The sequence below is a fragment of the Rhea pennata genome, chromosome 18 (assembly GCF_028389875.1).
Source record: "Rhea pennata isolate bPtePen1 chromosome 18, bPtePen1.pri, whole genome shotgun sequence".
Taxonomy (NCBI): Eukaryota; Metazoa; Chordata; class Aves; order Rheiformes; family Rheidae; genus Rhea; species Rhea pennata.
The window spans coordinates 9,059,850-9,082,265 of record NC_084680.1 but is presented as its reverse complement, the minus strand read 5'-3'; the positions used below and the strand labels follow the sequence as shown (position 1 = coordinate 9,082,265).

General features: G+C 39.3%; 1 protein-coding gene across 12 annotated transcripts in view; it reads left to right on the top strand.

Moving 5' to 3' along the window:
• The window catches only part of FNBP1 (formin binding protein 1), a 114,851-nt gene that overhangs the window by 67,617 nt on the left and 24,818 nt on the right, over nucleotides 1–22,416 (top strand). For 3 of the 12 annotated variants that reach the window (XR_009960235.1, XM_062590721.1, XM_062590719.1), the window contains exons 9-16: nucleotides 2,666–2,863; nucleotides 4,248–4,430; nucleotides 9,815–9,901; nucleotides 13,358–13,372; nucleotides 17,350–17,459; nucleotides 20,147–20,279; nucleotides 21,426–21,547; nucleotides 22,023–22,162. Coding sequence is in view for 11 of the 12 variants with exons in the window: in XM_062590721.1 (XP_062446705.1) it covers nucleotides 2,666–2,863; nucleotides 4,248–4,430; nucleotides 9,815–9,901; nucleotides 13,358–13,372; nucleotides 17,350–17,459; nucleotides 20,147–20,279; nucleotides 21,426–21,547; nucleotides 22,023–22,162 (988 nt within the window). In the remaining variant the exon portion in view is untranslated. The remainder of the gene's footprint in view (nucleotides 1–2,665; nucleotides 2,864–4,247; nucleotides 4,431–9,814; nucleotides 9,902–13,357; nucleotides 13,373–17,349; nucleotides 17,460–20,146; nucleotides 20,280–21,425; nucleotides 21,548–22,022; nucleotides 22,163–22,416) is intronic. The other 9 variants (XM_062590722.1, XM_062590720.1, XM_062590728.1 and 6 more) reach the window with 9 other exon arrangements.

The window sequence follows — 22,416 nt, the reverse complement described above, 5'->3', positions numbered from 1 at the left end:
GAAGTGCAGGCTGCTAACAGGCCTCTTTTCCATCACCAGCTGTGTGCTCCCTCCCTCTATTGGTACTAGCAGGAACTTGGAAATCATTTCTTTCTGGAGCCCCTGTTTCATTGGATGGTATTAAAACCAAAATGATAAATGGAAAATATTTTGTATTATTTAAGTTGCAAAGAAGGAAAAGTATTGCCTCATGCCAACTTGCAAAACAGCCAAACTTTTAGGCTTACTCCATTTGCAACTGTTTAAATAGGATTGCTTTATGCCCTCTCTGAAGCATGTAAAACTCCCACTAATACCAGTGGAAGATGTCAGAGTTTAGCTGGGAGTACTGGTTAGCTCTGTTTCTAATATACTACTTTTCCATCTCCTTTTTTTATAACAGCTCAGGCAAAGCAGAGGTCATATTTCAAGGGTAAGCTGTAGTGACTGCTAAGTGAACCAATGCAGAATTTGCTTCTGAAAGCTCTAGCAGCAGATAGAATTAATTTGTTATGGACTTGAAAGTTCCTGTTATGACATTATCTCTTTTTGATAATGCATAACCAGTGCATGCTGGTTATTTTTAGCCCCATTGTAGTGGAAGGATGTTTTTGACTAAATAGAAGGAATACCATACAATTAAAAGAGGAAAAAAAGAAAGGCTCTAAGCATAGGATAAGATACCAGCAGAATATTTAATGTAACTTTGTTTTTATTTATTTATGGTCTCTTCTCTCTTCCTTCTTGGCCTTATTTTCATGATTTTTATTAAAATATCTCTTCAAATATTTAGAGTTAAGGAAGTTTTAATGTCAAACTAGGACGAAATAAAGTGGTGTACTTCCCTTAAAAGTTGTTTGAGTTTTACAGTGTACCTGATAGACTGAGGATACCAGGCCTTAATTTGCTTCGCAGTCCCCTGGATGCTTTTACAAAACTTTTCCTATATCTCTTTTTGCTTAAAGCCTGGCCTCTGAATATGTTGATAATCACTCAACTTTTTGTGAATGCTATTTTTATCTACAGATACAATCAGTCTTTCAAAATGGCAAATTCACCCTTTTTTCTGAACAGGATGGCTGTGGTCTTCTCTAGAGGCTCGTGAGATATCTGCCTGTTGTAGCACAATTTTTCTAATGATCTTTGAGTGAAAACTGTTAAAGTATAACGTAGAAAACTTTCTTCCCAGGAAGTCAAATAGGTCATAAGTGTGTTATTTTTTTTTTCCTGGGACCGTTAGGTTTAAATGCGTTTTCTGAGCTGAAGTCTGAGTCTGAATTTATGTATAATTAATTGTGTTTGTAGGTCTCAGCAGGAAAAAAACAATATAGTGCTCTTGTGTTCCTTAATACCTGCCCCCCCCCCAAAAAAAAAAAAAAAAAAGGCAAAACCACTGCATGTAGTGTATGGCTCACTTGCCTCTAGTGCTCCTAATAAAACCAAAAGGGTAAGCGACTTTAATAGAGGAAGAGTTGGAAGGGACCTCTGGAGACCACCTGGTCCAACCGTCCCTGCTCAAACAGGATCAACTAGAGCAAGTTGCCCAAGACCGAGCCCAGCTGGGTTTTGAGCATCTCCAAGGATGGAGATTCCACAGCCTCTCTGGGCAGCCTGTTCCAGTGTTCAGCCACCTCACAGTGAAATACTTTTTTTTTTTTTCTTTCTTTCTTTTTTTTTTCTGTTTTTTTCTTTTTCCCTTGTGTTCAGATGGAGTTGTCTGAGCTTCAGTTTGTGCCTGTTGCCTCTTGTCCTGGCACTGGGCAGCGCTGAGAAGAATCTGGCCTCATTCTTCTCTACGCTCTCCCATCAGATACAAGCTCTTAGTCACTTTCACCAATAAACATAAAAAAGCCTTTGAAAGATAGTTGTATAATAATACTGATATTTGTGTGAGAAACCAAAACAAAGGGGAACAGAATCACTATGTTGTCAGATGACAACTCAGTGGAAGACTAGAATAAGGAGACCTAAGTTTACCCTTCTTCAGTATCATCTCCAGTTAACTACAATGACTCATCCTCTGATGATGGTTAAGGACATATTTTTTATGTCCTTAGAGTTTATTCCTCTCCCTCTTTAACTATTGGTATTTTAAGTAATGATTGCTCTCAGTGGTACTTTTGCAAAATGAACTAGGGTTTCATAACAGGAATAATGGACTATTTGAGAACAAAGCTCACCTGCTTAATTTTGGTAGAAGATTTTTTTTTTAGAGATACGTCATGAAACTGAGATTGTAGCCATAGTTGCTCCTAATTGCCATATATTCTGATTGACATAAGTTGGAGGCTTTGTTCTGTTTGAGGGTGTTGGTGGTTGAGTATGGTGTTTTGTTTGGGTTTTTTAATTGCATTCGTCCCTGTAGTATCTGGGAGTATTAAGCTTTACACAGCAGAGTACCTTGTTTCAGTAAGATGATGTGCTTGCTCACTGTTTTTTGAAGTACATCATGGTAGTGAAATAGGTCCAAAAAAAAGTGCACTGAACTTGGAGCAGAAAGTGGGGAGTTTTGTCTTGATTCTGAGCTCTAGAAGGATGTTCATTCCCCAGGGAATGGACTGTGCTCTCTGAGAACATTGTTTCCAATACAGATGGGTGTTGTCATCCTTGTACTTTTCTCTTATACCACCAATCTGGTGACAGCCTTCATATGAAATGTTTACACTTTACATCTCTCCCATTTTAGGATTCACAGTTGGTAATAGAAGCTTTTAAATCGGGGTTTGAGCCTCCAGGAGATATTGACTTTGAGGACTTCACTCAGCCAATGAAGCGGACTGTCTCTGAATCCAGCCTTTCAAATTCCAGAGGGGATGGGAAATCCGAGCCGAAGTTTGGTGGCAAATCCAAGGGCAAGTTATGGCCATTCATCAAGAAAAATAAGGTACTAAATTGCAGACTTCAGTTTGGTGGTAGTATATTTGCAGGCAATAACTTCTGCCTTGTTTAGTAATCCTGGCAACTGCAGTTTTTCTTAAAGAGAATAGTTTCAGAAAATTAATAACTAATGTCTTAATATGGTGTTTTGTTGTAGTCTTTGGTTATTTAAAGATTTTTTTTATATATCTTAATTTTTTTTCCTGTACAATTTTTTTAATTATGTTGCTGTTTGTATATTTATTTATCTTTAGTTGTGATGTCTTTGCCATGGTCCATTTCTCTTCCTAACTCAGAGAAGGAATTGTATACTGCTTTCATAGTGCCATGTGTGCTAACTAACATTGTTACCTTTGGGCAGCTTTCATGTGGCATTACTGTTTCGACTCTTCTAAAACTCTCCTTGGCTTTTCATTTGCGTTGTCTTTTCAGTCTTTGTAGTGGGTTCAGCAGCTGGGTGGCTGGGAACAGGGACTTGCTGTGATTCATTCTTAGTTTAGCATAACTAACTGAGCATAACTAAGCAGTTGACTTTTACAAAAAGAAACGTGTTAACTTATGTGTTCATTTTCTTGACCATTTCATTGTCACATTTTACACCATAATGCATGGCAGCCATTTACTTGGGGTTACCAGAATGTATCAGGATGACTGGACTAAATCTGTTCTCAGTAACACTGATGCAAGCCTAGAGTAGCTTCACTTTTTTAATCTCACCCTTGTTGCTCTGACCCTTATCAAGCTGCTTGCACTAATCAGTGAGTACAAAAATATACCTGATCAAAATGGGTTGTTATATTGGGCATCTATGAGAGAACTCATCTCTCTGGTGCTTACATCAGTGTAGCCAGAAGCAAAAAACAGGACTAACAGCTCCTGAGCAAATTCATAGAATAATTTTTAAAAGTGAAGTTTGATGCACGTTAGAGGTATGATTTGAAAGCAGGAAGGAATGTGGTTTGTTGTTTTCCAGATAATAGAAACGCTACTGGGCACTCAGGTACCTTCCTTATCTGATCCATTTAAATTCAGGTATTTGAAAGCTCTATCCATATGCATTATTCTGAGCCGTCCACAGAGCAAGGACAGGGCAATTTGTGGGGATAGCGTTGCATGGAAAAGTCTGCATGAGCTTCCTGTCAAAATACTTAGTATTACTCTTCTGTTGCATCATTTACTAAAAACTCCCATTTAGCACATTCTTCATTTAACACAACTCTTAAATACTGCTTTCCTCCCTCTTTTGAACCATGGCCTTTAATATTTAATTATTTGTTTAATTGTTTTTTTTCCTCTGATTTCAAATATTGTTTTTGATGCTTATTTTCGTTTTGTGTTTTATCTTTTTATTTTGGTTTTTATTCTGTCACTTCTCCATCTCTTATACGTAGCTTATGTCCCTTTTAACATCCCCCCATCAGCCCCCTCCTCCTCCCCCTGCCTCTGCCTCACCCTCTGCTGTTCCCAACGGCCCCCAGTCTCCCAAGCAGCAAAAGGAACCCCTCTCCCATCGCTTCAACGAGTTCATGACCTCCAAACCTAAAATCCACTGCTTCAGGAGCCTAAAGCGCGGGGTAAGTTCTCCTCTGGATACCTCTCTCTCTCTCTCTCTTTCTCTTTTCTTTCTTTCTTGCGCTTTTATTGCACGTTCTGTTTCGTAAAAACTTGTTTTGTTTTGTGAATGAACCCATTGTGTTTTATCATAACATGCAGACAAATCCAAGGAATCCCAAGGTAGAAAGTCCTTTGTAGTCAAAAACGCCACAATGAAACCACAAAAAATACACTTTCAGACTGAAATTACCTATTCTTTTTGAGGGGGAAGATTGTCCAAAGTAGGGATGGAGCAGCTCAACATTAAGTAATACTCACGTGAAAATGACAATGATAAACTATGTCATTAATTTAGTAGCCCCACGTATATTCGCAGTAGAGTTTTGGGGGGAGTATCATTGAGAGGTTTACTACAGTCCTGATGTTGCATGTTTCCTCCTTCACTATGAGAAACCACCTTCTTTGCAGGGTAGACTCAGCTCAGTATCTTTTTCAAAAGGAGGAGAGTAAATTAAGAAGGATTCTAGGAAATAATCCTTCTGACTCAGGGCAAGTTCAAGCACCTCACTGAAAAGATCGAACATCTCTTGCTTTAGTAGCAGGAACAGCACTTCCCTGGATTTTATGGTCTGGGATGCTTCTGTGTAGAATTTCTGGTAGTGACTGTGCCTTGCAGACAGTGTCAAGGGCTGGAGTGTTTGCTTGTTTAGCAAGTCTGACTCTTTAAGATAAAACCGGTGAGAGGTGAAGCCTGAAATTATTTTAGGTGGTAATAAAGTAGCTTTAGCTTATAAGGTATGGGTTTCCTTTAAATCAAGGCAATCATGTTAGTGACACTAGGGAACTGAATTTAATATTCTCTGCATCTTAGCTGTGTTGATTACAGTTGGCTCTAAACGTTTGGGGCTGATGCTTCCCAAGAGCCTTAACTGCATCTGAGAGAGAAACGTTTCAGTAAGATGAGATGACTTGACTTGATTCCAGACTAACAAGCATATATGTACACATATCCTGATATTTACAGGGCTTAACTCCAAATTACTAGTTAATTATACACCTATGGAAAAAGAAATACGTAGAAGCAGCTAACAAACTGCAGAAAAGATGGCATGAGGTAGCATCTGTCCAATCCTTACTCAGATCAGCAGTCTTGATTCACATATTTTCAGTGACTTCCTTTTGAGACTTGGGGCACTGTTAGAGAACTGACACTAGGATGTTTGTGTTGAAGTAAGTTAAATCAGACCACCATTAGCGGTCTTTTATGTTGTAGCCGTTAAGCAAGTAACAGCTGAGATGGAACTTTTCTTTCCTCAAAGAGAACAGTTTTTCTTCCAGCAAACTGTCACATAGCACTGAGAAGTTGCTAGCATAGTATGGCTTTGGCTCCTAGGTTTGGATCTGTAGAATTATTTCCTTTTATAAAAATTATACCAAGCAGACACAACGGTTAAATATTTAAAATATTTTAGAGCAGACTGTAATTACAAGGAAATAACTACTTTCCAAAGCCCAAGTTCTGCTCCAGGGACTGCACTGACATTTAGGCTTCGAGACTGGAGTAATATAAAAGTAGAGATGATTTCACTAGGGAACTTCAGTGTTGGTTAGCTACAGAGAACTGAGAACAATGCTGTAAACAATGTTTTAATTGTATCATCTGGTTACGGAAAGTACATTAAGAAAATAGACAAATTTCTTGTGTAAAAGTTTCCAGTCCTTTCCTAAGGAATTGCCATTTAATGGGGTATGATTCAGACTAGAGCCCAAAAAATGGCACTTCTGGTGCTTTTTGATGGGGAAGACGAAAGTGTCTAAGCTGTCATAAAGTGTATTCTGTTAATATGCCTCCTTCCTTCCCCTTGGTCACACAGTTTGGCTCACAGCATCTTATCTTATTGACTCTTAAGGGGGAAAACAGTCTTTTCTATTCTGCTTTAATAGCAGGTTTGGAGGGTGTGCTGCTCATGGGTGTCTCGAAGGCAGCTGTTCTGGTGGGTTGACTTCTGCAAGGCTTGCTCATGCTTAATAGCAATGAGATGCTTGGGAGAGTGAAGGCACTGCTGAAGGGGAGAGCTTATATTGCAGTCTGATGCTCTTAGTGTGTCGTTCACTGAACTGAGTGCTTGAAACAGTGCTGAATGTTTTTAACTCAACCTAAAAATACTTTTACTAATTTAGTTCTCCGGGCGCTTCACAAATTTGTTTTTCAAATGTACAAATTTTTATTTAGCGAATATTTGGCTGTAAAAGCAATTATAACTAATTGCCGTTAATGTTGCCTGAAGATGGGCTATTCTAATATGTTTTACTTATCAGAGAAGTCTAAGTGAGCCTTTTATAAAGTTTTCTCACCTCCTCGTATAGATTTGCTTACTAATACTACACACCATGTGGTTTTTCACTCACTTATTTGAAAGGTGAAATAGTGAGAACAGTCTCCTATAGTTTTCTCTGAAATCTCCTCTAATTTCTGCTGACACATATGTTAAAATGTGAAAGGAAAGATTTTTGCTAAATCTTCGTTTAAACCTTCCAACTATGTTCTTTTTCTATTTCATTTCCTTCCTCTGTTAGCCACCAGGATGTTTGTATGTAAATACTTTTCCTGCTTGAGTCATCTGGCAGAACTGGAAGCAGGCGTTCAGATTATAACATCTTTTTCTAGAGGGGCAAATTCAGGCCATTTAGTTCATCTACAAATACAGAGTAGGAGAGGCTGCTAAACTCTGGCAGCTTGCTCAGTCTGTTTTTGAGAACTTATAAAGTTCACATGTCGTAGGTCCTCTGTGGCCAGAGCTGAAATGCTGTGGTTTGCCTTGTACAGGGGGGTCATACTGAAGGGTCATGAAAGTGCCTTATGGCCTTAAAAAACAAAATAATAAATTAAAAATCCTGTTAATCCTGTTAAATTCCAAATCCTGTTAATTTGTCAAATGACAAATGTGATTGGCGTTAGTTTCAGCTGATTAGTACAAAATGGCCCCCTGTATATAAATTACAGCTAGGTATCACTGTTAATTCTGCTCTTATCATATCAGTTTTATTTATAAGAATTCCAGTTTAAGTCCTCTCTACTCCTCTGTCCCCTTGCAAAATCCCAAAGGATATGAATTTTGCACTTGAGGATGAGTTAGCGTTGCAAGTACTGGATTGTGATTTTACTAAAGAAATTAGGCAGGAGGAAGTGGGGGGAAAGCTGTCTAGCAGAAGAACGTTTGATATGTGTAGAGATAGATAAGTGTGAAGCAACTATTAGAAAGGAAATGTGAGGAGCCAGCAGGACAGTGCAGCGTAATGGATGTTTGGCTCTGCACACTGAAGAATTTTGTTTCATCTGAACAGTGTCTTTGCACTGCTACTTTTGTTCAGAGACAAAAATCCCGCTCCAGATGGACACCTTGCTGTGAACTTGGCCTCAAGAGATTTTAAATATTTTTTTAGGTTATGCAACTCAATTATCCAGAGGCAGATCCTTCTCAGCTTTGTGATGAACTGAGCTGTTAACTCCAGCTAAATCAGTGTAACAATTTATTTCACTGCAAATTGGATCATAATCCTTTTCTGCATTTGTTTCCAAGGGAGAAGTGCATGAAAAGGAACTACTTAATGTGAGCAAGTCTAGTAGATATCAAGACCTTCACAGGATAAAATCAATGGGAGCAGAACTGTGCCTTGTACTTGGTCGTTGAAACATAAGCAAGTGAACAGATTCCCATATAATTCTGCCACAATACCGCTGAGATCAGAACATGTCTGGATAGGTAGTATGTTTTAGTAATTTCCATATGAAGTTTTCGTTTAGTGTGTTACATTGCATTTGGAAAGAGAAATTACTAAATTTAAAAGAGCAGAAAAATCACTGGTGACTGTTTAAAAGTTAATTTTGTAATCAGTAATGATATGTCGTGTACCCAATCTGGTTTTAATTTTGCTCCCATACCAAAAATCTTATGAATCTTATTTTCATAGAAGGAAACAGATGCCTGAGCAATTAATTTACAACAGATGCAAGGTTAATATAGAAGAGCCAATGTGAATGAGTATCAGTGGTCATTGCCAATATGAAATTCTACTTAGTTAAAAAAAAAAAAAAAAAAAAAAAAGTGGTAGGTGTTGACTCTTGTCAATGTCTATGATTTTCCTATCACATTTTCCTATTTTCCTCAAGTTTTATTTTTTTCTAGCCCCAGCAGTAGAAGAAATGTCCATTTCAGAGTACTGCAGAACTGCTCTAGCACTTAACATAGATCAAAACTAGATAAAGGAGGGGAAAAAGTTTCTTGCACATAATTTACGGGAGTGCTGTTTAATAACTCTTTAGAAGGACAGTATAAAAAAGAAACATACTTAAATCAACTTGTCTCTTTAGGGAAGTTAAAGCCAGAAGAGTACAAAAATGAGGAACTGCTTACATAAGTCATAATTTCATTTATGCTTGCTCTGCTTTTTCTAATTCCATTTAGAGGACAAAAAAAACTCAGTAGTCTGCTACTTGATATCAATTTTGTGTTCTTTCGTTTTACTGCCATATGGCAATAACATCAGCACCTTTTTTTAAGCTGTACTTCTACAAGAAAAAAAATCCAGGGGTAGAACTTACTCCTTTGAATTATGCTGTGTGGCTTTATGCAGACCTGCTTTGCCTCTCTCAACTCAGACTGGGCTGCGTTTGGGAAGAAGATAGGTTTGGGAGCTGGGACACAGCTACTACTGTCATTAATCAGGTTCCAGTCTCCAGGCTGTCCTGTTGCACCCAGTGGAGGGTTTTTTGTGGTTTCCTTTCTAGTGGAAATTGTTGACTTCATTACAATGTAAAACTTTATTGCCATTGCAGCAGTTAACGTTTCCCTTACCCTCTCGTCTTGCCTCTGTGTCATGCTGTCTTCCCTCTTCCCCGGACGCGTAGCTTCTGGTCTGCCCAAGTGATTAGTACTTTGTCTGTGATCACGCAGCATCAGCAAACAAAACAAACCAACCTCTCTCTTACTCTGTTCCCTGGGCATCGGAAGACTTGTTCTTTTAGAGAGAGAAAGTGTGTGTGTGTGTGTGTGTGTGTGTGTGTGTGTGTGTGTGTGTGTGTATGTATATAAATATATATCTATGTCAATACCAGGGTTTTCTGGAGGGTTGGGGTGGTTAAAGCCTTGGTTTATGCCAGCCTGGATGAAGATGTTTTCTGCTCTGGTGTGTTTAAGCTAGCCTTTAAAAACATGGCACTTAGTTATTTTTCTTGTGAAAATACTGAACTCCCTGAACGCTTACCTAGTTGCTAGCAAGTTTCCTCTTTGCACTTAAAGGCTAGTTAAACACCAAGCTATCTTTTGCTGTAGAAGCAGTAAATGAAGAGATACTTTGCTCGTATTCACTGTAACGGATGTGTTTTCTCTTGCTGATTCACCAGCAGACACAGTCTTTGTATTTTCACAAAGAACTCATGAAGAGGACTTTAGGGACCCCTACGTGTGCCATTGAGGCTAGGGAATACGTTGTAAGTCTGTGTATGGTGTGATCAGCCCATACCGTTGCTGCACAGTCGCTAACCCCACTTACAACATCCTTGGAGTGTGCTGTGGAAATATGCTTTGTAAAAGATAAAGCCACGAATCTGGGGAGAGGCAAGTGGCAGCTCGTTGTGTGGCGTGCATTCCCAGTTATCTGTTAGTCCCAGAAATGCTGAAATTGGCACACTTAATGGTTGGACCTTGGAAATTCAGACTCTAGTGTGGAACCTGCTTAAAGTGCTCTTGTCTGTGTAGCAAGGGTAATAGCATAGAAATCCTAAGTAATTTTTGTGTTCTATTGTGCTATTTCTAAATTAAAATTGTAGGCTGTCCCAACTTTTGCTTTTACAGCAAAGTTGCTCTCTATAAAAAGTACTGCAGGTGGGTTCCATGCATTTATTCTAAATTATTTATCTGGGTTTTTTATGAACATGGTCTTGACCATCGTTAACCATGCCTCCTAATTTACAGCAGTGCAATGACACGTGGAGTATTAGGTGCCTTGGTGGTAGAGCACTGTAGAGTTTTCTGAAGATTCCCTGAGCTTTCTATAACGCTGAGAGTTCATGGAATCAAGACTTGTGACTTCTGATATTTGGAGAAGGCTGAGTGTAGGGGAGATTGTTGTAGGACCACTAAGAAAGAAATTTACCTCTTGTGTGTATGGAAGCCTTGGGGGCTATTTCGATCAGTCTTCTGTAAGTGAGGTTAGTGGCTGTGACTGTCCAATAACACATGGACTTGCTGGCTTTCATGCTCTCTCATGTGTTATTGAAGCTTGTGGCTCTTAGGCTCTTCATTCTTTCCCTGCAAAACTAAGCTAGAGTTGATCTAAATTGACAGCTTGAAACAGATTTGCTCGTTTTACAGAAATGGAATTACTTGATTGTTCAAGGGGAGGAGGGGGGAAATGCTGCTGTTCTCCCAGAAGCTGAGCAAGTTTCTAGCTGTGAAAATCCATCAGAATTGGCAAAAATAGTTATTTAGTGAATGTTTAATGCAGATTTATTTTCAGTCTGCTTATATTTGTTTACAGAAATTGGATTAATGACATAAAACTATCAGTATATTTCAGAAACCGAAAACTGAATGACTTATTTCAGTATTTGATTGTTTTCAATCTATGATCTGTGTTGTTATTTGTACTGGTTATAACAATCTCTGTACTATTTGGATGGAAATGCTATTAATAAGATTTTTTTTATTTTTATCATACTTAACAATGTAAGAATTTGGAAATGCAGCGTCTGTAATCCCTTTGAATTTTGCTGAATTTACAGCAAAAGAATAGTGTCAGTGCAGATGGTTCTTTGCAGTAGTGTAGTGGCTTTAGAGTGAGTAGCGTTTAGAAAGTAGCGCATGTAGCATACATTTGTGCCTTTTATAGAGTGCTTTTGTAGGTAAATATTTTTTTCTGCACCATGAGTGTTGTCTGTATAAATGTACAAGAATCTTAATTTGCGTTGATCATGTCTCTGCTAAAGTTCACAGGAATGCTAAAGCAATTATACACATAAAGGCTGCCTAGACCAAATTCTTTCAGCAATATATTTTAGCTCATTCTTTCCCCTTCTTTTATGATTATTTCCCCTCTCAAATTGATTGTTTTTTTTTTCCCCCAATGGCCTCTTATCTGAGTTAATTTGTCTATTGCACTGTGGTTTTTACTGTATATTTATTTACCAATGGACCAAACCTCAGAGGGAAGCTGAATTGTTGCTTTGTCACAGAATGGATCACTTCAAGTGGAATATTTCACTATGTATTTTACAGCCATATTTTTCATTTGATGATTGTCCTATATTATTGTATAAATTCTACTGAGTAATGGTAATGCTTATATTTAAAAATTTCATACTTAAACCTGTTATCAAACACATTGATGGAGCTACCTTTATTTTAAATCCAATCCTAAAGAACTGTGCTTTGGCTAAAAATAGAGCATCAGGAAGCGTGACAGCACCATATCCAGGAGCTGTTTGTGTTAAAATGGCAGCAGAATCTTGAATGTGGACAGATGTGCACAAGTCTGACAGTACCGATTATTGCCTACAGTGAGAGTTGTTTTCTAACTTTCATTTTTTGTTTGTCTGTAGCACAGAGCAAAGCCAGTTATGCATTTACAAATTCATTGCGTAGGTCGAACATTTCACAATTATTCCCACCGAGGTGGTAACAGAGCCACAGCGCAGCTCGCTGGAGGAGGAGGCAGGGTACAGTTTTGATTCTCTTTAGAAACTCGAACAGCGGTTATTGTAGGCTCCCTGGCACGCAACAGAAAGGCACTTTCAGGCTGTTAGTCTCCCTGTCTCATGGAAAACCTCTTGAATTGCAGCTGTCACAGAGGTTTACAACACTGGAAGAGGGTTTAGGTAAGTTAGGTGGTCAGCTGCCCACGTGCATTTGTTCACCTGTCAGTTTGAAGCCCTACAGCACTGTTGAGAGCTGCATGTGTAAGTGATATAACACAGAGGCAAACCATGGTGGTGTGCAAGATTTTGGCCTTTTTTAAACACATGCCTCCCTTTTTAGTCTCCTACTTTCCCAGAGTAGCTAGAAGATGGTGTTTTGGCTCTGTACCAGGAAATGTGGTAACCTTTAACGAATTCTGACACGTGTATCATTTAAGGAGCATGGATAGCAGCTTAGGAGGCTGTCGTAGAATCGTTTGGATATAAAGAGAGAGGGTTTTTTCCCTTCTTTGTCCTGATGTTGACCATGTAGCAAAAGGGTATTTGATTCGATGAGTATTTCCTTATGAATCCTGCAAGCACATGAAACATCTGAAGTAACTACCTGGAGGACATTGTGCATAGTGCAATAGCCTGGGGATATCATCCTTTGGACAGAGGCCTGAGAGCGAGGGTCTGTCTCCTTGAAATCACTGGAGACCCCATAATGCTTTTCACAGCAGGAGTCCAAGTGCAGTACCTTACCTCTTTGCTGCATTCTGGCCAGGTATTACTGTACCCTTCGCCTAAGACCTTGCCTAAAGCAGCTGATACTTGTGACTGCTTTTCAGCACATTTTTGGTCTCAAGTGACTTGCATATATTTGCAAATCCTGAGGTTTGTTGGGTTTTTTTTCTTCGTGCATCAAAGATGTTACCTTAATGAGAAGAGCACTGTTGTGGTCATAGCAGCTGTAAATAAATCAACCCAGGCCACGTATTCATCTGCAGTAGCAAAGCACGCGTGTAGAGGTACAACGCTTTTCCCTTTCTGCTTCCACCAGGGAAATGGCAGCTGGTTGCTGGTGTTGGCCCATCTTGTGAACTTTTGCACAGATCTGTTAGTGTTGCCCATTCCGCGTTCCAACGGCAAGGGGGATGTGTGTCATCTTATTGTAATGTCGGTCTGAAAAAGTTCCTCTTCTACTGATGCATTGTTGTTTTTTTCTCTCTCTCTTTTTTTCCCCTGTATCTCTCCAATTTTTACATGAAGCTTTCTCTCAAGCTGGTAAGCACATTTACAGCATGCATATCCTGTGTTTTAACCACAATTTTCTGTGTGTTTTAATGTGCACTGTGCCACATGTGACATGACACTGAAATTAATTGTTAAATTTGTTTTTGTGTTTTGCTTTTTTTGATATTTATCAGATAACTCTGAATACACAGGTCTGGAGTCTAATAGAGGTGATCAGAATTCAATCTTTCTAATAAGCTGCTAAAACATTAACTCTAATATATAGCTTAGTTTTTATTTTTATAATCTAGGGCTATGAAAATGTAGAAAATAATATCAAGTAATTCTGCTACTGTATGAAGTATACATAAAAGCATTTAAAAACTTAAGGTCTCGGTGTGCTTGCGGGACCATTTATAGAGAGAAACGCAAATTTCTTGTGTAACTAAAAATAGCTTCAAAGTTGCTTTCCATGTCCAGGTATTACTGGAAGTTAGTATCATTATCACCTACATTTTACAGCCCTATGTAGTCCTGAAAAATAACTAATAATTATATTAAAAGTTCTGTAAACCTTAACCAAGAAGGTTAACTCAGTCTGATTTGAATTTGCCAGTGATAATGTATATACGAATCCTAAATTCTATCTTGGATGCAGCCGGGAAGGTATCTTGAGCTACGGTAAGAAAATATGCTACTGAGTTGGAAAGGGGAGGGGTGAACATACAAGGGAAAGCAAATTGTGCGCTGAACTTTACGTTCAAGGTACTGTATTGCTTGAGTAGAGATATTCCACACCTTGATGTATTTATGATAGCTTGTCAATGTTCCTTTGCCCTAACTGGTTCCCATCTCAAGAATGTGACTATTGCTGACCCACTTCATGCAGGCATGCAAGAAGCGCAAGTGACTGATTGCAATTTCAAGAGCTTCAGAGAATCGGCAGTAGCTCATTAATTGCATCAGCTTGAAAGTTTTCTTTGTTCTTGTCAGTCAGTGCCTTTGGGGCCCTCTCTCCCTGTTATTTCTCTCCTGACACACACACTGTTCCTGAGTACACTGTTCTGGACCTGTTCTGTTCATAGCAGCTTATTCTGAGGCTGTATGTTGACACTAAAGCTACCTAACGTAGCTCTGATTTGTCTCTGGATGTTCCAGGCCCTGCTGTTGCACTGCACAAAACAGTGACTTGCTCAAGCTGCCTTAGTAATGTTGCTGCTTAATGAAGACTTGCAATAGGCCTGAGGATTAAAGTCATAGAAATCTTCTGCAATTTACTTGTTTTTTGGCTATTACCAAGCCGCTGGCCTGGTGGTCTAAAGTGTTTATACCGAGGGTTTCTATTTGCTGTTTTCCTGGTTACAATATAGGTGTGTTGTGCTGCTGAGTCAAGCCTTCCTACGTAGGAATACGTGCTCCCAAGTAAATGGCTGACCTGCCCTTTCCCCCAAAATTTCACAAGTCCAAAAGATGTGCAGAGAGCGCGGAGACCTGTGCATGTCTCAGGAGGGGGAAATTGGCTTATTGGTAACCTTTTATTGGCTCCTAGCTGTAAAAGAGCCCAAACTAGAGCTGATAAAGCTCTCCTTCTCTCTTTGTCGTTTCAGCCCAGCAGCTGATCCAAACATGGCCACTTTTTTCACATGGTCCTTTATTTTGTGACCACCGTTTATAACTTGCATCCTAAATCTCAGTACTTTCATGCAAGGATGTCTAGTGAGCACTGTCTGTGCTGTTCTTATGACAGCACATCAAAAATATCACAGACTCCCCCTGCTGCACTGTAAAGCATTTCTAGGAAAATACAGGCAACCTTCACTACTTGAGAGAAAGTCCCTGGGGTATTTTGCTTGAGAGCATGAAATGTACCCAGCATGTGCAAGAAGAGCTCTGTGACGACTCATTTTGGAGGAGGAACTGTAGCCTCTGTTACAACGAGAAATTACTGAGCACGGAATAAAATCTCAGTGAGATCACCTTCAGTCTCAGGCATGCCTTTCTTTGCAATATTAATGCTTTGGTCTGAAGCATTGCGAACAAAGATATAGAGCTTAGTGCAGGCTGAGGCTTTTGAATGAACTGGAGTTGCAGAATCAAAACTGACTTTGGAAAAGACTTTTCCAAGTTTATTTGATTACGTCTATCACATTCAGCTAAGGTATAGCTGGGGCAATTCTCTAACATCTCTGTTCGGTTAGAATCAGAAAAGAACATGTTATATAGTCTTTTGTAACTACTTGTTTCTCTGTCTACAAAGCTGAATCCAAACTCTTCACTTTACAAAGATATGTATTTCTTTTTATGTGTATATTACCTGTAAAATACGTTAAGTTGTTCTAATGTCTAACATAGTATGGGAGTTAGTATCAAGCAGAATATTTTCATCATTAAAGAATGAGTTAAAATAGAGTTTATCTGTACCACACACAGCTAGTAATACAAGCAGTAATTCAGAAGTGTTAGGACTTTGTGCCTGAAGTTTTAGAATGCAAGTGTGATTGATTTATTTCCCTCATTTTTCTTAAATTTGCTTTCTTGTTATATTTTAAAATGGAAATAAGTGTACCGCTATGCAAGAAAACAAGCCTTGGCTAGATGCAGTTGCTGTCTTTTAATGCAAATCAATATGGCAGCAATTTCAGTTTGCCTTTTCTCTGGCCTTTTTGAAATGGCTAGGCCAGAGGAAGAGACTGGAAGGAACTACTGGTTTGTAGTTGCCTCCTCTCCCCTTGACCACCTGCACGCTTTCTCTCTAAGCTGCCCGTTCTGTAAATGCAAAAGAAAGTGTGCTATCTCTGGGGCATATTCAGTGGAGAGTTGAAGGAGTCTGAAAACTTTTTCTGGCAAAGTGTCCACTAAATCATGCTCCTCTGAAAAGGATACTCAGTGTTTTAGTAAGGTGAGCATTGCAATTTTGATCACAAGTTTTCAGTAAGCTTCTGGGCCATTGAATTTGGTCACTTAGTGTTTGTTTCCCTTTCTTCCATGTGCCAGTATCCTCTCTGAGCAATGATACACAAAAGGAGCAGAAACCAAAACAATGAAAATCTGTACAAATTTGGGATTATATATGTGGACTTGATTCTTTCATGGTGAAGCCAGTTACATTGAAGTGTCTTCAGTATAACCCACTAAAACCACCCTTCTTGTCTTCTTTCCAGCCAAAGACAGGAGGTACTCTGAAGAAAATAGAATAGACATTATATATGTCTTCTGTCTGCTATACAAGGTTGGAGCAGTCAGGAAGAGGTATAGCGGTTTGAAGGCAGAAAGGGGGTTTTAGTTTAAGCAGGATCTCACAAGGGTAACTGCTGTAGTCTTGAAGACTTTTCTTCAGTTATGATTTCAAATGGATCGATTCTGTGGCTTTGATAGCACTCCTGGTCTTACGCTGCTATAAGTGACAGGAGAAGAAAGGCTGGGAAACTTTGGCCTGAGGCATGGATCCTGGAAAGTGTTCAGCGTGCTTTTAAAGTGTAGAGGCCCAGAGGAAGCACTTCCATTGTGCAAGTGTGTTCAGGAGAGTCTGACACTAAAGTAACTGTATTAAACCAACACCCCCAACCCCTGTACTGGCAGAGCAGGCTGTGCTCTGACTATGCAGAGTGAGTCTGTGATTAGTAGTGTATATGTGAAACACAGCTGACACAGGAGTAAAAGCAGCAACTGCTTTTATGGCACTGTTGCCTGCAGCAGAGCTGGATAAAGTACAAAAGATTGCTTTCTGATGTTAAATCAGGGCAGAAATAAATTTTCAGCTTTGCCATTCAATTCTGGCGTTCTATAGTTAGTGGCCTCCCATTATCCGTTTGTTATGAAAGTGGGATGTGGTCCTGGCATTACTTCTAAAACATTTAGTTTCCGAACCATTCCAGGACTGAGCGCTCTCAAGACAAACAATGACAATGCTTCAGACCATAGTAATTTTGCACAGATTTTTCTGTGAGCTGTTGACAAAATGTAGTTCTAATGGGTTCTTTCAGGCTCTTATTTTTCCTCTTTTTTTTCCTCTATTCCACTTTATGCAGGGAGCAGGGCCAGAAGATTTCAGCAATCTCCCACCTGAGCAAAGAAGAAAGAAACTTCAGCAAAAAGTTGATGAACTAAACAGAGACATTCAGAAGGAAATGGATCAAAGGTAAGGCAGCCCTCAACAATGAAGAATGAAAAAGGTAGTCTTATTTAGGAGAATGGAAACAACTAAAATACAAGAAAGATCAAATACAAACAAAGTTCTAGGTTAAGTTCTAGGTTTGTTTGAGGTGCTTTTCTGAGAAGGTGCAGAGGGTATCATATAATACATCCAAGGGAGTTGCAATGTGTTCCACAACTCAAGTTCTTATATTAGTTATATAATTTGGGCTGATGTAGAGGTCAGAGCAGGAGGAAGAGTTGGCTTTCTGCTTGTTTCTGCTCTCTCCCTTGGGTTTAATGCATATCCAGTCTTTGCTGTTGTGAGATGAGAAGATCCTGGTGTAAAGATGGGAATGATGGAAGTGAAGCCACTGGAGACAATAGGCAAAATTGGACATGGGAAGATCCCAGTGAGAGAGGTTGTTATGAGCATGATAACAGCATCAGAAGTGCTGACTGAATGGTGCATGTCTTAGGACTCTGAGCTGTAGCATATGTTTCCTGGAAGCAGAAGAGATGAGTCCTGTACTTCTGTGGATGTGTTTTTTTGCGAGGCTTCATTTATCATTCTGTTTGAGAACAAGGCCCTTTTAGCTACACATTTTTTATTGTTTCTGGCAGCCTGTATTTGCTACTTACAGTGTTTGTTCACGTTCTGGCTCCTGCAGTTACCTTAAAGATGTAGCACGATGTGTTTGCAAGAGGCAGAACATTTCCTTCCTGAAGGATTTCAGGACAGCCTCTCTCTGACACTAGTCTGCCCCTAAACATTGCTGATATTTTGTGTGTATAGATGTGCCTAAATTTTCTACTCGTTTGCTTTGCAAATACCTGCTTATTTTGGTCTGATAACCCAGATTTCTTCTTTGTTTCCTCTCGTGAGTAGGAAAGGAAGACAGCATATAGATGTATGACTTTTGTTTACATGTGCCTTTTATTACTGTGGTATCTTACATTTGCCTATACAGATTTTCCTTTATGCTCTTTATTGATTCTGAGGTAACCTAATGTTAAAATCTAGTACAAAATCAGAGCCAAATGAGGTTATTTTAAATAAACATACCACATAATTGAGTAAGGAATTAGCATCAGCAGTTAAATACAGAGTTTTTTAAAAAATCATGACTCATATTTGAAATATTGTCCCTTAAGACTGCAACCACAGAGCAGTCCCACTTCCTTGCCACCCACACTTTTTTCCCAGTTTCTCTTCACGCAAAGCAAAAGCCGGCACAGGACAGCGATTGTCAGGAGTTTGGTGGGAAACACTAAAATATAAAGAGCATTAACTTGAGTCGTGGGACTAACAATAACCTTTCTCTCCTCTTCCATTTCCTCTCCTCTTCTCCCCCCCCCCCAAATATTGCCTAGAGAAATGCTGAATAGTTCTGTCAAATACAGGAAATCAGCTCATAAGTCCACCCATTTCTAAGCTCTAAAATATTCATCATCATGCTTTTTTTGTTTTGTTTTTAAACTTAAGCCTCAAGCTGCCCCAGATCAAAGCTAGCACATTGCTGCAGTGACAGCTCCACAGGCTTCCCTAACTGAGCTCCTGAGGGCGTGTACTACATTAATGTTGGCCTTACAACACCACATTCCTCACAGTAAGCCCTAAAATGAAAATCTCTGAAATCCTAGGCATTTGGCATCTGAGTTGATATGAAATACAGCCCCCCAAAAACAGTCTAATAAAAATGCTGCATAACTTAACAGGATGCAGGGTCACGTTATGTAGGCCAAGGTCCATCTGTTGCTGCCCTGTGACAAATACAAACCATCTGGGTTTAGCTTTATTTTAAGCAGTGGGAAATAAGTATCTTAAAAATGATTTTCATTGGAAAAGATAAATAATGTGCAACAGGCAAGGCAAGAATTTCTGGTTAGCACTCCATTTTTGTTATTAGTAGGTTCACATCCAGTTCTTTGTCCCAGTTTCTAAACTGAAATTCAGCGTAGTATGGAGAAGAATGATGCAACCATTTGTCTATGCCCCAGAAACTGGGAAGAAACTCATCTAGAAGGATGAAATAGTCATTTCTTGCAATGATTGAAAGGTTTCCTTCCTGCCCCCCAGGGAGAGCAAGTGGAAATCCTAATATTAAATAAAATGACATGTCAGGCTAAAAGTCAGTATCATATTTTAAATTCCTTCTTTTGCCTTGCAAAAGGCCATTGCTGAGGAATTTGGTCAGTTTTCCGCTGAGATTCTTAAAGTGGGGCCCTCAGAGCTTGAGTCCTTTGGTATAAATGTGCTGCGTGTTTGCACCGACACAGCACATTTCTGTGGCTTAACAATTCGTTGATAGGGCTCATTCAGGCAACCTCACTCGCAATGAAGAACCACCAGCTGCTTTGGGAATAAAGAGCTCCTTTTAATGTAAGGGGTGAAGAAATTCAGCCTGTGCACAGTGTGTCTCGTATCACATTGTAGGTAAAACTTCACTCCATTTTTTCATCTCTGGATGTGTAATTTTCCTCTGGCGAGCAATTTTACCGTTACAGTTTATAAATGGCAGCTCTATACAGGGCAGTCCTTGTCTGGATATTGTTACTTTTGTGACAGGTATAGCTTTAACCATAGACTTATGGAAAGGCAGTTTATTATCCTTTCATTTGCCCTCATTTAGAGAATGGGATTTACTCCCAGCTGCATCAACATTTATGTTTTATTTTTCTTCTGTCTGTCAGAGATGCCTTAACAAAAATGAAAGATGTGTATATCAAGAACCCACAGATGGGAGATGCAGCAAGCGTGGACCACAGATTAGCAGAACTTGGACAGAACATTGAAAAGTTACGAATAGAAGTTCAGAAATTTGAGGTATGGAAAGTACAGAAGAGCAAATATATTTTTGTGATGCTGGTCTCAACAGCTATGCCCTGCTTCAGAACAAAATAGTTCAGCATATGCTTAATAAGTGGGTACTTAGTGCTTTTACAGATAGAGGTATATTGAAGCAGTTTCTTCCTATGTATGAGTAAGTGCTGTTTAGGCACTTGTTTTAATTGAAGTCTTTCCGCATGTTTGTGTAACATAGATGTGCACCATCTCTTATGATTGTCAGCCAACAACCCTACTGTTTAATTTGCCATAAAAATTAGCATTAAATTATGCTAAGTAGAGGATGATGAAAAAAATAGTGTTCTCTGGACTGCCCAGAAGAATTCGGATGCTTATTTAATAAATAACATCACGTTACAGCTATCTGTGCAAAATATGATGAATGCTAATGAAAAGCACCATTTAAAGTCTATCAGCAAGATAGAAACCATCAGATGAAATGTACTTTAAGGAACAGTTTGCCATTAACAGGAAGCTTCTTAGAGATGCAAAATCTCAGGAGCATAAGGAGTATTTGAAATAGCTGAAGCTGTTAGAAGTGCATACCATTATAATTATAGTGGAATGATTAGAGAGTTGAGGAAAGACTTCACTAAGTTGCACTATGAACATAAATGGATATAGCCAATTAATTTTAGATGCTTCGTACAGTTGCTTGCCTTATTACCCATTACTTGCTTATCCTTTTCAAAATGACCTGCTCTCTTTCCCCTCAGATGTAGGCATCATGCACTCAACAGTCACTCAGATTGTTGAATTTCTGATGTTATTGAGACTACTGTAAAGTGCCACAGATCTTATTTTACTTTATTGTGACTAGAGAAGTAACATCAGAACAGCTGTCATCAACTGCTGCTCTTAAGCTTTCAGCACCCCATGCTGCAAGAGAACTAAGTTTTAAGCAAGAGTGTGGTATTTTTGCCAGACTGATGTTTTTAATATGCACTTAGAATACAAATTGTATGCCCTCTTACAACTGCAATTCAAAGGAAAATTTAATTGTTTACACTCTGTTTTAAGTTCCTCAGTCCAAGTGTAAAATGTAACACAGCGAAATAAAGGCAATGCGTATCCCCTTGCAAGCTGAAACATGAGAGACATGAAACTGCTGCTTTCCTTTTGCAGGGCTGGCTGGCTGAGGTGGAGGGCAGGCTGCCCATGCGGACTGAACAGGCTCGACGGCAGAGTGGACTGTATGAAGCCCAGAACACTTCAGCAGTAAACAGCTGTGCACAAGACCGGGAGAGGTACAGTATCTGTATAGAGCTGTGCTGTTCAGACCGATAACCTGCCTTCCTTAACTTGTTAGTGAAGTCCCTTCTGTAAGGGAAACTGTAGCTCTGCAGCATTCAGAAGCTTATTCCGCAACCAGACTAAAGGCAAGCACTCCATGAACTTAGTTTAGCGTGCTAATTTTAGCATGTAGAAAGTACTAAGTTTAAGAGCTGCTTTTCTGAATATGATGAAATGTGTAATAGCCCACTGCACTCATTACTGTGAAGGTGAGAGGTGCCTTTTACATATCTTAATGAGGAGAAATGACTGCTCTCTCCCATTGTTATGATAGCAGCTACTGAAAACAGCTCATTCTGAATATACTTTGGAATTGCTAAGCTTCTCCAGCTGCAGTTGCTCACCTTGCCTTGAGAGTCTGGTAACCAAGTCATTCCTTTTGCTTCTGAGGCTGGTTGCTATAGTTGCTGTGTATTTTCCTCTCTTGAGCAGCCCGGATGGCAGTTACACAGAAGAGCAAAGTCAGGAGACTGAGATGAAAGTACCTGCAACAGATTTTGACGATGAATTTGATGATGAAGAACCACTACCCACTATAGGAACATGTAAAGCTCTATATACATTTGAAGGTATCATTCAACCTTTACTCTTACTTCATTTATTGTTCTGCCTCATTCATATCACAAGTACAACTAGGAAACACTCATTTAACCGCTGCAGTGTTTAAATAGACAAAGAAAAGGCAAAAGGCTCTGTTGCTATTCTGTGTTGTAGAGGGGCACTAAAACAGTGATTTGTCCGACCTTATATGGGCACTCTGTGCAACAAGAGAATCACAAAACAGACTATAACTGGCTTCTGTTTTACATATTTCATTCCCTCA